Source organism: Mangifera indica, chromosome 3 (genome assembly GCF_011075055.1).
Source record: "Mangifera indica cultivar Alphonso chromosome 3, CATAS_Mindica_2.1, whole genome shotgun sequence".
In the NCBI taxonomy this organism is placed as follows: Eukaryota; Viridiplantae; Streptophyta; class Magnoliopsida; order Sapindales; family Anacardiaceae; genus Mangifera; species Mangifera indica.
The window spans coordinates 10,199,658-10,213,671 of NC_058139.1; the positions used below are offsets into that span (position 1 = coordinate 10,199,658).

At 33.1% G+C, this 14,014-nt stretch overlaps 2 protein-coding genes across 6 annotated transcripts; both read left to right on the top strand.

Annotated features, from left to right (window-relative positions):
* The first annotated feature begins 1,764 nt into the window (after positions 1-1,764).
* On the top strand, positions 1,765-6,698 carry LOC123212122 (ABC transporter B family member 25-like). Its single transcript, XM_044631176.1, has 17 exons — positions 1,765-2,011; positions 2,475-2,546; positions 2,622-2,657; positions 2,733-2,807; positions 2,888-3,012; positions 3,606-3,705; positions 3,860-4,031; positions 4,140-4,258; positions 4,509-4,619; positions 4,690-4,834; positions 4,949-5,081; positions 5,195-5,270; positions 5,369-5,434; positions 5,536-5,643; positions 5,730-5,837; positions 5,921-6,118; positions 6,214-6,698. Exons 1-17 carry the CDS (start codon positions 1,955-1,957, stop codon positions 6,415-6,417), a joined length of 1,905 nt encoding a protein of 634 aa, XP_044487111.1. The 5' UTR covers positions 1,765-1,954; the 3' UTR covers positions 6,418-6,698.
* Positions 6,699-9,217: 2,519 nt separating this feature from the next.
* Positions 9,218-13,579, top strand: LOC123210377 (RHOMBOID-like protein 12, mitochondrial). 5 transcript variants are annotated; one of them, XM_044628698.1, is made up of 8 exons: positions 9,218-9,641; positions 10,471-10,591; positions 10,922-11,041; positions 11,657-11,767; positions 12,222-12,263; positions 12,729-12,836; positions 12,921-12,962; positions 13,327-13,579. In XM_044628698.1, exons 1-8 carry the CDS (start codon positions 9,286-9,288, stop codon positions 13,414-13,416), a joined length of 990 nt encoding a protein of 329 aa, XP_044484633.1. In that variant the 5' UTR covers positions 9,218-9,285; the 3' UTR covers positions 13,417-13,579. The 5 variants fall into 5 exon arrangements, with proteins under 5 accessions (XP_044484633.1, XP_044484634.1, XP_044484636.1 ...); XM_044628701.1 differs by having other exon boundaries at positions 9,503-9,641; positions 10,375-10,591; XM_044628702.1 differs by having other exon boundaries at positions 9,503-9,641; positions 10,563-10,591.
* Positions 13,580-14,014: the final 435 nt, after the last annotated feature.

Genomic DNA, 14,014 nt, shown 5'->3' on the forward strand with positions numbered 1-14,014 from the left:
AATTATTAAAGAAAAGGTAGAACAAAACTGCATGGCATATTTGGTAGTGCTCCTAGATCTGCTTAAAGATATGGTTAAAATAATTTTATTAATTTCTTTATACAAACTGAAGCAGCCATCTATTATTAAAGAGTAATATTATGTATATTTATTTTAGTTATATAAATAATTTTATATTTATATGTATTATTATATAATTAGATAATATTAAATTAAAGATAAAATAATATCTAATTATATGATAATACGTATAAGTATATATATATATTTTTGTATTTAAAATATATATGTATAATATTACTTTATTATTAAATGATATGATTATTTATTTTCTTTCTCATGTCAAAATTATCTAATCATATATTATTACAACGGATAATATGTATGGATTAATGAAATTGTTTGTACAAATATTACTCCATGCAATGAGTAAACCTAACAATAAAAAGGCTTGTTGAATGTCTTAAATTTTGGTTGGCATCTAACTTTGTATGGGGAAGTAAGGCCAAAAGACTTATTCCCGCTCAAGGTTTCGTAAAATCTCAAACTCTCACTTATTAACATTTATAAACCTAAATACTTACTATTATATTAAAAATCATTGTTAATGTTAAGGATAAAAATATTATTTAATTAAAATATTAAGAAAACCTAAAAATTCATTATGTTTCCCTTTTCTAGTTTGAAAATATAACAATTTCCCTTACTAAAAATTTAAAAGTGATCATTTCCCCTTAGGTTTGCATTTTTTCTAGTTTCTTTTTTGGCGATTGGAGTCGACCTTCCCACTTATCTTCTGTCAATGGCCAAAGAAAAAGGAAAGGCGATAACTTTTGTCTTCATCCGACACTTGAAGAGCGATAGATCTCAGTCGCGACTCAAAGATCCATTGAGCAATTTGTCTCCCATTTTTCATTGGATGACACTCGAAGATCCATTGAGCGATTCATTTCCCAACCACGTCCGAGTGTCTAAAAGATAGGTATTTGAGTTTTTGAAAGTTAACGAGTCAAAGTTTGAGATTTCACCAAACTTTAGGTGGGAATAAGTCTTCTGGCTGTGAAGTAAATACGTAAGTTACCCCTATCATTATTAATAAAAAGACTTGATACCCCTCTAACCCTAAAGTCTAGCATCCTTCTCACCTACATTCTTAAATTTCGAGTAGGAGTGGATATGAACCTAACCGATTTCAAATATCCTTTAGTTTGAATTAAACTTAAATAGAAAATACTCTAGTTTAAGTTCAACTCAAGTTTAGTTTGAATAAAAAGTAATTTGATTTAAGCTTAAGTCAAATAAAAATATAATTGATAAATTTTATTTATATAAATAATTATTAAAAAAATACCATCATTTTAGGCCTGCATATATATTTTTATTTTTTATAGACTAAATATTTATACTATAAAGTCTAGCATAATACCTAAAATATTATCTTCTTCAATCTTAAAAATATAAGTTTCAGTCAAGCTTTGAACATTAAATAGCAAATATTTTGTGAATATCCTACATAAAACTTATTCTAATTCGGATCAGTATTGATCTATAACCCTTATATTATATATTTTTGTTTGTTTCTTAATTAAAAACTTGTGATTTATGGAAATAAGAATTTATTCTTCAAAATTATTATTAATTAGTTAAATTAGTTAGATATTAATAGAATAACATAAAAAAATAAAATTTGATTATATGAAATGATTGATTATGATATGTTTGGAATAAAAATCAAGTGAAAAACGTACTTCCTCCTACCCTTTCATTGCATTACACGTTTTCGGTGGAATTTTCGGTATCTCAAAGACTTCAATTTCATTACACGTTTGACCAAACAAACGAGCATTTTCCTCCACAATTTCTTGGAACTTAATACCGCAGACTTATCACTCTTCAGTCTTCCTTCTCTTTGTTATTCTCTGTTTGGATTGCTAAGAAAGACAGGTTATTAAGGATGAATGGACATGGCCCTGGTCTTGGGGCTGAGAGAGCTCCCTTGTTGGATCGTGGTGTAAGTTTCTTAATTCCCCTTCTGTTTCCACATGTTACTTTTTGGTTTGGTTTCGATTTTAAGGGCTGTACATGTTGCATTTGCTGATTTCTGGTTCATAATTTTTATTTTCTTGGATATTTGGTTGGTGGAATGTTTTAGTTTTCCTCGTTTGTATAATCTGTTTGTACGATTTGTGTTCTTTTTTCATGCTAAGGTTCATTATTTATGCCGTCATGAATGTTTGGTGAATTGCAGTTACATGTTCCATTTCCCTTTATTCTGTGGAATATTTATAAAGATGATATCTTAACACGTCCAATGTCCGCAAAGTGTTGATTTTTACTGTGCTTTTTTTCTGGGATTTTATGTTAAATTTTACATGGCGTAAGCAGCTTGTGGAGGATCGGTTATGGGCTTAAATTCTTTTTAATCTCAATCGTGTTCTCGTATTTTCTTACTTTTGACTTTCATTCTTACATAGGGAAGGAAAAAGGGAAATGATGATGCAGCAAATGGTGAATTGACAGACCTTGAGCATGGGGATGCAGTACCGGTAAATGTGGTTTATGTTTAATCATGCCAATATTGCTATTTATAATGAAGGGATGACTTATTCTTGATTTTTCAGGCTGCAAACGTGGGGGTCGGTAGAGTACTTGCACTTGTAAGTGGCTAGCTGCTAGTGTTTATATTTGATCATTGAGAATGTTGAAGTTGCTGACGTTGTATCACATTTCAGGCAAGACCTGACGCAGGGAAGCTGATAATTGCTACCATAGCTCTATTGATTGCATCTGTGTCTAGCATCTTGATTGTATGTATTCTCTGTATTGGTGCTTTCCCCTTTCTCAAATTGAATTTAGAATGATTTACCTGGTTCTTAAATATGTGCAGCCAAAATTTGGTGGGAAAATAATAGACATTGTCTCAGGAGATATTGGAACACCTGAGAAGCAAGCTGCAGCTTTAAATGCAGTCCGGGACACCATTCTCGAGATCCTTCTGATTGTTGTAGTTGGGTATGATAATTGCTTGCTTACTCTTGATTATATTTGCTTCTTATCGGAGAAAGATTTACTTGTCTATTTGCTTCCTAGTATGCTATTTATTTATAGAGCACTTCTCCTATTTAGAGATTTACACTGTCAGACACCTGAAGATAGAATGCTTAGTGATCACCAATGTCCAACACTTCTGTAGAAAGTTATGGGAAACTTTAAGTTCATTTGCTTGATCCTGTGTAAAAGTTTTTGATTTGTGAAACTTATACAATCAAAGAAATGCTAGAGCTGTGTCCAAACTGTACATCCAAGACAAAACATACACATGAATGATGTGATCAAGATTTTTGAGAGCTACCGTTTTTGTAGCACCCTAATAGCTGATGATTAATCTAATTACTTCATGCCTACAGTTAGCTTAAAATTGTCACCGGATGTGTTCCAAAGATGCAAGCTTTCATAACAGACTTTTAAAATTAAGTGGAAGAAACAGATTAGCAGTCACTTTCCAGTGTGTAGATCTTTTGAAACACTAAATGTGTAAAAATTATCTATTTTTTATCCTATTCATATTAATGGCGTCTCATAAGTTTTACTTTTTTGCTTTTCAGGTCAGTTTGCACAGCACTGCGAGCATGGCTGTTTTCTGCTGCAAGTGAAAGGGTTGTTGCTAGGCTAAGAAAGAGTTTATTTAACCACCTTGTTAGCCAGGTAAAAAGAAATCTACCTTTGTCAGCTTTGTGCCAATTTCTCTAACCACTTATGTTCCATCCAGATACTGGGATAGAATTTCTCTGTGTCTTCTTCTTCCTCTAGATAATATGAATTAGTCATTAATGTTTAATATGGTTGATGTGTTTTCCAGGAAATAGCCTTCTATGATGTTACCAGGACAGGGGAGCTTCTAAGCAGGCTTTCTGAAGACACACAGATCATAAAAAATGCTGCAACCACGAATCTGTCTGAGGCGCTTAGAAATCTATCAACTGCATTTGTTGGCCTTGCCTTCATGTTTGCAACATCATGGAAGTTAACATGTAAGCATATAATCATTGAACCAATAATATCTATAAGCTTAACGAATTTCATCAGTAGCCAAGGTGATTGATGTGGTATGTGTTATGTGCTTTAATCTTTGTTCATAGTGTTGGCTCTGGCTGTTGTACCTGCTATTTCCATTGCTGTTCGTCAGTTTGGTCGCTTCCTTCGTGAGCTTTCTCACAAGACTCAAGCTGCGGCTGCAGCAGCTGCTTCAATTGCTGAGGTTTGTATATGCCACTAAAATCTTTGACTTTAACTTATAGACTGTAGAATAAATACCTGGTGAAATTGTATAACCCTGCCACGTCTGTGATATCATGGAATTGTTGGTAGGGAGTTGTCAGAAGAAGAAATTCAATGCTCATAGTATCTTTGAAGTTAAGAATTGTGGAGGACAACTAATACACTACTATTTTTCTGGTATTATGGTATATTTCTGACAGTTATAGCCCCACTGTGCAATTGTTCTTCAGGAATCTTTTGGTGCTATTCGCACAGTAAGATCTTTCGCACAAGAAACTTATGAGATATCACGCTACTCAGAGAAAGTTGATGAGACACTGAAGCTTGGAATTAAACAAGCTGTGAGTTTCCTGTTGTTCTTTTATCTCTTTCCCCATTGCCTCATATAACTACAGTTGTTTATTGCTGCAGAGAGTTGTTGGACTATTCTTTGGAGGTCTGAATGCAGCATCTACAATATCAGTGATTGTGGTAGTGATATATGGAGCTACTTTGACAATCACAGGTTCCATGACCCCAGGTGCTCTTACATCCTTCATTCTTTACAGCCTCACAGGTAATTCATCTTTGCTTCATGCAAGCATATTTTGGGATGGTATAATTTTTATGCAATAAGTTCATTATTGAGCTTCCAGATTCTTAACCATGTTTGTCTATTTTCATTTTGTAGTTGGGTCCTCTGTATCTGGACTGTCAGGATTGTATACAGTTGCAATGAAAGCTGCAGGAGCCAGTAGGCGGGTTTTCCAGCTTCTGGACCGAGAATCATCCATGCCAAAGTCAGGAAACCTGTGTCCATTAGGGTTAGTTCATGAGATTCTCCTTTCTCAAATTCTGCATATATGAGTGTTTATGAGAGAAACTATGGTGAAGTGTAAGGAAACTCTAAATTTGACAATTTTTCTTTCGATTGTAGTGATCAAGATGGGGAAGTGGAGTTGAATGATGTCTGGTTTGCATATCCATCCCGCCCAAACCATATGGTGCTCAAGGTAATTCTCTTGCTCAACTACTTAGATGTTCTGATGAATACTGTGTGTATGTCTAACTTCAATTCTAATGGAATGTTCGATGGATTCTGTTATTTCAGGGTATAACACTAAAACTGCAGCCTGCCTCCAAAGTCGCTCTTGTTGGTCCTAGTGGTGGAGGAAAAGTATTTTCTTTTTATTATGGTTCTTGCTGTTTAAGTTAACGAATTTTTAATATGTTTAGATTGTAATTTATTTTAACTTCCCTCATATAATTCTGCTGCAGACCACAATAGCCAACTTGATAGAAAGGTTTTATGATCCAATCCAGGGAAAAATTCTCATAAATGGGGTTCCTCTTATGGAAATTTCACATGAACATCTGCATAAAAAGGTAATATTGGCCTTCATTGCATTAACTGTGAAACTAAAAACATAATATTATGATCGCTCACATTGATCGGAGAGTCCATTTTTCAGATTAGTATCGTGAGCCAGGAGCCTGTTCTTTTCAACTGTTCCATAGAGGAGAACATAGCCTATGGATGTGATGGTAAAGCAAGCAGTGAAGATGTTGAAAATGCTGCAGTAAGACATATTATCTCTACTCTACAGAGATCCCTTCTCCTTATAATGTGGTATCTAATTATTTTGATGACGGGAAATTGCAGAAAATGGCCAATGCGCATGAATTCATATCGAAATTCCCAGACAAATATCAAACTCATGTTGGAGAGCGAGGAGTAAGGCTTTCTGGAGGACAAAAGCAAAGAGTAGCGATAGCCAGAGCCTTACTGATGAATCCCAAAATTCTTCTCCTAGATGAAGCCACGAGTGCTCTGGATGCTGAAAGCGAGTACCTAGTGCAGGTCCAATTCACTTTCATTGCTTCACATACTACCATTTATAAACACCATTTTTTTCAATCATTTAAGTTCCGAATTTTTGCATCTGCACTATGTAGGATGCCATGGATTCTCTGATGAAGGGAAGGACTGTACTTGTGATAGCACATCGGCTATCAACAGTGCAAAGCGCAGACACTGTAGCAGTTGTTTCTGATGGTCAGATTGTTGAAAGTGGCACTCACGATGAGCTCCTTAGCAAAGGTGGTGTATATACTGCTTTAGTAAGAAGACAACTACAAGGACCCAAAACTGAAATTTAGTTTCAAACAACATTGCGTAATTAAGATCACAGATAGGCCACACTTGTAAGCAAATAATATCAGTGCTTGTACCATACAAACTCATACCAATCCCATTCTGGGTGTCACATGAATGCCCCATATTACTTGGGACAAATAAATTGCCTCTGATAACGAGGCAATCATCAACTACCGATGGCATGTCTGGATTCAGAATAATAACCAGCAGGTTGTGTAATATTCATGCTTGAGCTTTATAGTTAAGCTGTTGGCGTCTTAATATGATTCTATGTTTCGTTGCACTTCAAACGTTTACTTTGTCGGCGTGTCCGCAGTTTGCAAAAGAGAAATTACCTCTGATGTTTGAAGCAGGGTCAATTTTGCAATTTGTGATGCTCGAGGCTCAAGCTTTAGAGGGATCAACCTTGGGGACTAAATCTAAACAACTCTAGACATAATAGGGGGAAGACACACTTGGCAAGATCCTCGGGGGGAAAGAACACAGAGAACTTGTGGTGCACCTATTGTAAGAAACAGAGGCATATTAAGGAGTGATGTTGGAAGTTGAATGGTAAACCATCACCCTTAAGCTGAGAACGGGGGAACCGAGAGAGACAACAAAGATTTGAAGTTTATCTAACAAAACAGACCAATCAAAGTGAAAGACATGAGAAAGGAGGATTCCATAGCCAGGAGATTGAAAAGGCCTATTAGGGTCTTTTGAGAAGCCTTCTGGTGCATGTCCATTGACACTCCTAACCCGTTCTTCTTGAAAACTAAAGATGAATCTAGGCAAGAGAAGAAGTTACAACCAATTTCGAAACCACCACCTCAGTTCTCTAGGATTCCCCATACCAAATAAAGTACATATGATTCAGTTCAAGAATATAGCGATTTGATTGTCCACAAATTGAAAGAATTGAGATTGTCTCTTGGTTCTTGTTTTTCATAGTAGTGCTTGTATGTGCAACTCATTTTTTCATATTTTCATTTATATATGCAATGTAAAATAAAATTTAAAAAAAAAAATATTAAGAAGGGTTTTGTAGTGGTTAATAGAGATTTTTTTTTTTTTTAGGTAATTGAGGATTCCGTCCGTATTGATTGAATAGCTAAACCTCAGACATATAAGTCAAAGTTTTACAAATGTAATAAAGGTTTAAATCCAAGTTTTTTTCTTTAAAAGTTTTAATATTTCACTAATTTTGTTAATTTTTAGAGTTAGTTAATAGAGATTTTGGTCATGAGGATTATGGTGAGTGGAAAAGTCGAAAAAGATGGAATAAGAAGAAATTAGAGGGAGAAATGAGAATAAAAAAATGAAAGAGAAAGAAATAAAAACACTATACTATTAAAAGATATTTCTTTCTTTTTCTAGCTAATGGAATTTATTAATATATATGTTTTTGTATATAATTTTATATGCAAATAATAATATGTTACTATACGATTAATTATTATTTTATTTTTAATTTTTAATTGTCTAATCATATGATAAATATGTTATTATTTATACATATAATACTATTCACATTGTTTATACATTTAATTTTTAATTATCCAATCTAATAATCCTTCTAATCTACTTACGGCTACAAATAAGATGAGCAACTCATATGATTGACTTCTCTTCGATTACACTAGGCTTGATTTTTAATTAAGATGAACGTAAATTAAGTTTTAAGTCGAGTTTGATAATGATGTTAGTTAACTTAATGAATTTATAGATTTATGATTCAATTTGAATAAAATATTATAAATCTTTAAAAATTTTAAGTTTTATATTTATACCTTTAAAATTTTATTTATAAACTTTAAATATATAAAATGATTTAAAGTATGACTAATTTAAAAAAAAGTTAATTAAATGATACTCCATGAATTCAAGCTTGAACTATGCTAGTACTAACCACGTCCTTGAATGCACCAATTATATATTTTTATTTTAGGCTAAAAGATATATTCTCTTTTAAGATTTAGTATATTTTTAAATTCTTATTTGTTAAATGTTGAAAATTTAAATACAAATTCATTAACTATTAAAATTAATAAAATTTGTTAAATCTAAAAATAAAAACGTTATTTAACTAATAATATTTTTTTAAAAGTAATCTCATTTTCACCTCGGAGCTTAAAAGAATAATAGTTTTCCCTCACCCAAAAATTTTAAAAATTATATTTCCCTTTCTCTTGCTTCTTTGGTGATCAAAGCCAGCCTAGACCCTCTTCAACCCATCTTCTTTGTTTGCCGTCAATGACCTTGGCCAAAGGTGAACGAAAAGATGACGAATTGAGGGATGATCAAACACATCCATGAAAGTCATCAATAGATTAATCAACCATGATTTGACCAAATTCAAAGTGGAACACATTTCTATTTTAGAATCCGATCAAAACATAAATGATTCGTTTGTCGATGGTCTCCATCATTGTGTTTGATCATTTGTCAATTCATCATCTTTTCACTTGTCTTCGGTCAAGTTCATTGATGACAAATAAAAAAGATGAACTAAAGTGGACCACAATCAATTTGATCATCAGATAAATAAAAGAAAAAAAATTATAATCTTTAGTAAAAGAAGGTATAACTTTTTAAACTTTTAAGATAAAAAAATTATTGATTTTTTTAAATTGAAGGGGTATAAATAATATAATATTTTATTTTTTTAATATAACAGCTTATAATAACAATCATAAACTTTAACAACCCACGAAGAAGTATTTTAGTTTAAATAAAATTACGAATATAGGTTTGACAATACTGAACCGTCGGTTGAAATTACTCTTTTGACCTTTATTCTAACATTTGGTTGGCATGCCAATCGAGCCTCTCTAACAAGCAAAGGATTCGCCTCCTTAACAAACCTCCCAATACGCCAAAAACAGAATATGCAGAGACTTCTCAAACTCAGGCAAGCTTCCAATTTCCGCGGAACACCCACAAATGCCTCCACCTTCTCCAACGCTTTCACCACTTTCAACACAAAACCCACCATTCAAAACCCTCTTTTCAGCTCTTTTTCTAGACACTCATGTCACACTAAACTTTCATGGACCTCGCACCACACTCTGTCATTGAAAGCTCACACCTTTCTCTTCAATCTATTGCGTCTGCAGCGCTCTTTCTTGTGCTTCTCGAGTGCCCAGTTGAGGAAATGCTTGTTAAAGTATAAAGTTTTCTTCTTTAGGGCCCAGTTACCAAATCGGAGTTTTCAGTTCACTTCTAGTTCTCGTTCTTCTCGCCGGTAATATTCATGTGTTTCTTTTATTATTTTTTCCATTTTGTGGGTCTGTTTGATTTCTTTGCTTCCGAACATAGCTCAGAGAATTGTATATTTTTAGTAAAAAATGGAATTTCCGTTTGATTTTTTTGTGATATTGAGGAACTTTTTAGCTGTATGTTTAAGGGAACTGTATCCTAAATTGTTCTGATGTCATGATCAAGTATTTCTATTATTGTATGTTCTTTTGAACTTTGAAGTAGTGAATCGCTTGGAACAAAAATTACTCTTTTTTTCCAGAAACGTAACACAAATTGCGTGCACAAGTGATTTTATATTTTTCTATTCAAATTTTCTTAATTGTTTTATTTTCGTATGATTGTGGGAGGATAACCTGTAATCTCTAAGATCACATTGTAAAAGAGAAAAAATGAATAATACAGGCGGCTAATTCTGATTTGGTTAGAAGCGTGAATACGAACTAATAGAATCGTAATGTCTTGAGGTTTCTAATGTCCCCTTCGTAGTTTTTTATTTTTATTTTTTTGTTTGGTTATCAAGGGAATCAATCAAATGATCTGTGCAATCTGTAGATATTCTACTCATGTTGAGGTTTAAAAACCTTGCCCTTTGTTTAATGAATCATGTTTCAATTTGATTGAACCACTCTATTGGCTTAGATGAATCTTCTTTGGAGTATATATATTTTTTTCATAGTGAATATGTAAGTGATGTATGAACTTCTTGATGAATGTAGTTTCGAGAGATCTGTGTTTCTTTCTAAATAACTTGTAGCTTTAGACGGTATATACAACTTCTCATATGTCAATGATATATCTTCTCATATTCGTAGGAGATCATGGTTCCAACGATTATCAGGTGATGATGTTGTTTTGGGCTTGATTATAACTAATGTAGCTGTTTTTTACTTATGGAAAATTGCAGATCAGAGTTTTATGGAGAAAAACTTTACTGTAAGTCCTCAGTCTTTGCTTAGCACTTGTTAAATCATGAAATATAGATTTTCTTGTTATGCTAGGGATCTGGGTGAAGAAAGAATGCTTAGGAACCTCTACTGGCATTATTATTTTATTGTAGTTAAAATAGAGCATATCTTTATAATCCTGTATGGAATACAGTATAAATATTTATAAAAAAATGTGTTTGTAGTTCTCACCATGGCCTAGATTTCAGAAGCTCACGGTTGAAAGATAGGCTGGCTAGAATTGCTTAGCATCTTATTCTAACAATAGCCTTATTTTTTATTACTGTTTTATCCTAACTTATTGATGTTCTCTGAACAGATTTCATTAGACAATGTTTTACATGGACGTGTGCACACAATGATAACTTCTGCATTTAGTCATGCTGAGTTGGGGCACATGACGTCAAACATGATTGGGCTTTGCTTGTTGGGACTTACAGTATGACGACTGCCTTGTAAATCTCTTGTTTGGTTAAAATTTTTTTTCCCTTTTGCTGTTAGATTCTCACACAAAGTTTCTGTCAAGTTCATTGCTCAGCAATTGAAACCTCATCATTAGTTGTAAAAAGGTGACCTACATTATTGAACTATGCATGGAATAGCTGTTGTATGGCTTTCCATGCTAAAATGCATGGAGATCATGTATTCTAGTCTTCAGAAATAATGGAAAGGAAAATTAGATATCTTTCTCTCCAAATCATTTCAAATCGGTATGTTTTGTGAATCCTGTTGGCAGTTTCAGCCGTTGGGTCATAGTTTTTAAGGTATTCTTTGCATTCTAGAAGACTGTTGAGCTTTATGGATGATTAAGCTATAGGTAGACTGATAATAGCATATATAAGAAGATATATACTGGAATGATTTGAATGCTTTTGTTTTTACACAAATAATTGGGACTTGGAATAGGGAACTTCTTGTTGTGTGACAGCTAATATAACTGCTTGTTCTTGTTTGTTTGGCAAGTTAAAATTTAATATTTTTTCTCTATATTTTTTGAGTCTTTTTATATGGTTTGGTCAGTTAGTTTGTATATTCTGAGTTTTCACTTTTTCAGGTTGGAGACATTTTAGGACCAGGATATTTGGTGAAGTTGTATCTAGCTGGAGCAATTGGTGGCTCAGTGCTCCATTTGGTGCACCATGCATTTTTGGCATTGAGATCAAAGGTACAATAATGCTCCAATAATATTTGAATTTCCACTCTAGGGAGAGATGACAAATCATTGGATTTACTAGTTGTTGTAAGTCAATATGTGACAAAATTTGAAGTAGATTTCCATGATGGTTAAAATTTGATTAATATTTTTCTTTTGTGAATTTCCGATTTAACAATAGAGTAAGACTATGTGCACTTGTAATGAGTATCAATTGAGACACTAATATGATACTTTATCTTTAATTCAAAATCATGTAATCACATGATGACATATCATCATTAGTACACAATAATGCATGGTTGTTGATGACATCTTCCTAACAAATTATTTTAATAAAATTTGTATTTGTTCATCGGAATATTAATGTTGATATGTATAGAGTTCTGCTCTTAATGATATGCAAAATTCTTTAATATGTTTGTGAACTAATTGCTTCTCTTCTTGCCCTTTTTGCAATCTGAAGGGGCAAGTTATGTGGAAGGACCCTTCCAGGACTCCTGCACTGGTACGAGTTCTTTCATATTAGCATCCATTTAGAATGATTGTTCTGGTTTGATATTATAAGGGTCCATTTATGTTCTGTTAAAGGTGAAAATTTAGTATCTTTTATGCCCTTTCCAATTTAATAAACTAATTCATTGTTTTCTAAAAATCTTGTAAATGTTTTCATAATACGTTTACTTGATTGCTTAGTTAACATCAGAATGCTTGTTTTGTTAATTCCATTTTGCCTTCTCTATTGTACACTATAATGCACCCAACTAGGAGCATTATTGCCTTAGATGAAAATAATGCATTTCTCATATAGGCCTGCATATTTTCTTTGATATTTATCATAAAAATAGAAGAGGGAGGAAAAGCATCAGAAAGTTAACTTTCTTCCTCCATTCATAATCAGATTTTCCATTTTTTTTTCTTGTAGATAATTTGTGGAATTCATTAAACCTTAAGTACTTCTTTGTCATTTTAGGGGGCAATTGGAGCTGTAAATGCGCTCATCTGGCTTTATATATTTCCGATTCTGGAAGCTGCAATCTATCTGGAATTCTCTAGTATACCTGTGCGTGTCATGTTACTGGTAAGCTCTTTGAAATTTATGCTGGAAATGCTTGTTTGAGGTTAATCTGAATATGCTAAAAACTTTTTTGCTTTGTTTTTTCAGGGAGCCTTTCTAATTGGGAAGGATATGTTGTTAATAATAAATGTAAGTTGCATTCATCTTTTACATTTTTTACCTTTTGTTTGTAAACCATAATTCCTTGAACACTGTAACCTTATGATATCTAAATGGTGATAATAAGGTACCATGAAGAAGTAACAAATTGTTATTCCATTAATTAGACAAGGCATAGTACTTTGAGCTTATTTTCGCACAATGTGAGCAGTAGCAATAATGACGATTGCTTCTAGTACATCTTCACTTTGTTCTGTCTGGACTGCTATTTTTGTTGTGTTGTTTTATGCCAATAGAAATTCTTACATTTATCTCAGATTTCACCCAGATTGGATTCATAACCCATATCATCAGTTTGATGTGAGCTTGAATAAGAATTATTTTGATATTGCAGGGAAATGGTAATATCTCAGGAGCAGCTTATTTGGGAGGTGTCCTAGTAGGAGCTTTAGCCTGTGCTCGAATTCGAAAGGGACATTTCTAAATTCTTGATTGATCAGCTAACTCTTTACATAAACATTTTGTCATTAACCAGTACTATCTTCTATCCATGTGCATCTTGTGGGTACACAATCCCATCTTCTAGTAAAAGGTTGATTATCATAGGTTTTTTAGCTAATATATACAAGTATTATTGCTTCCTCAAATTGCTATAATATCACTTGCCCTTTTCTTCTTTAAATTCCTTCATCTGCGCATTCTGCTCCAAATACAGGGCTTTTTTTGTTTTTTAAAGTAAAATAATATATTCACAAACAAACAAACAAACAACGAGCCACAAACGCAACTCAAAAACAACTTAAGTTCATCGCGCCTGGAAAGCTAGGATAGCGGAGAACAAACTGAGAAGACCAGCTTATGCTCATATAAATTAAGAAGGCTAAAATCAATTCCTCTTGAAAGATCTATTAAAATTCCTACAACGATAGGATTCATGAGGAGGATAAACAAGCAACTACCAAAGGAGAACAAACAAGCAACTACCAAAAATTTTACAAAAGAAACTGTAGGATTGATTGCCAAGAGGAAAATACACAAAACTGTCTACACCAAAACAGGGATTCAACAAAATAACCAGTGCC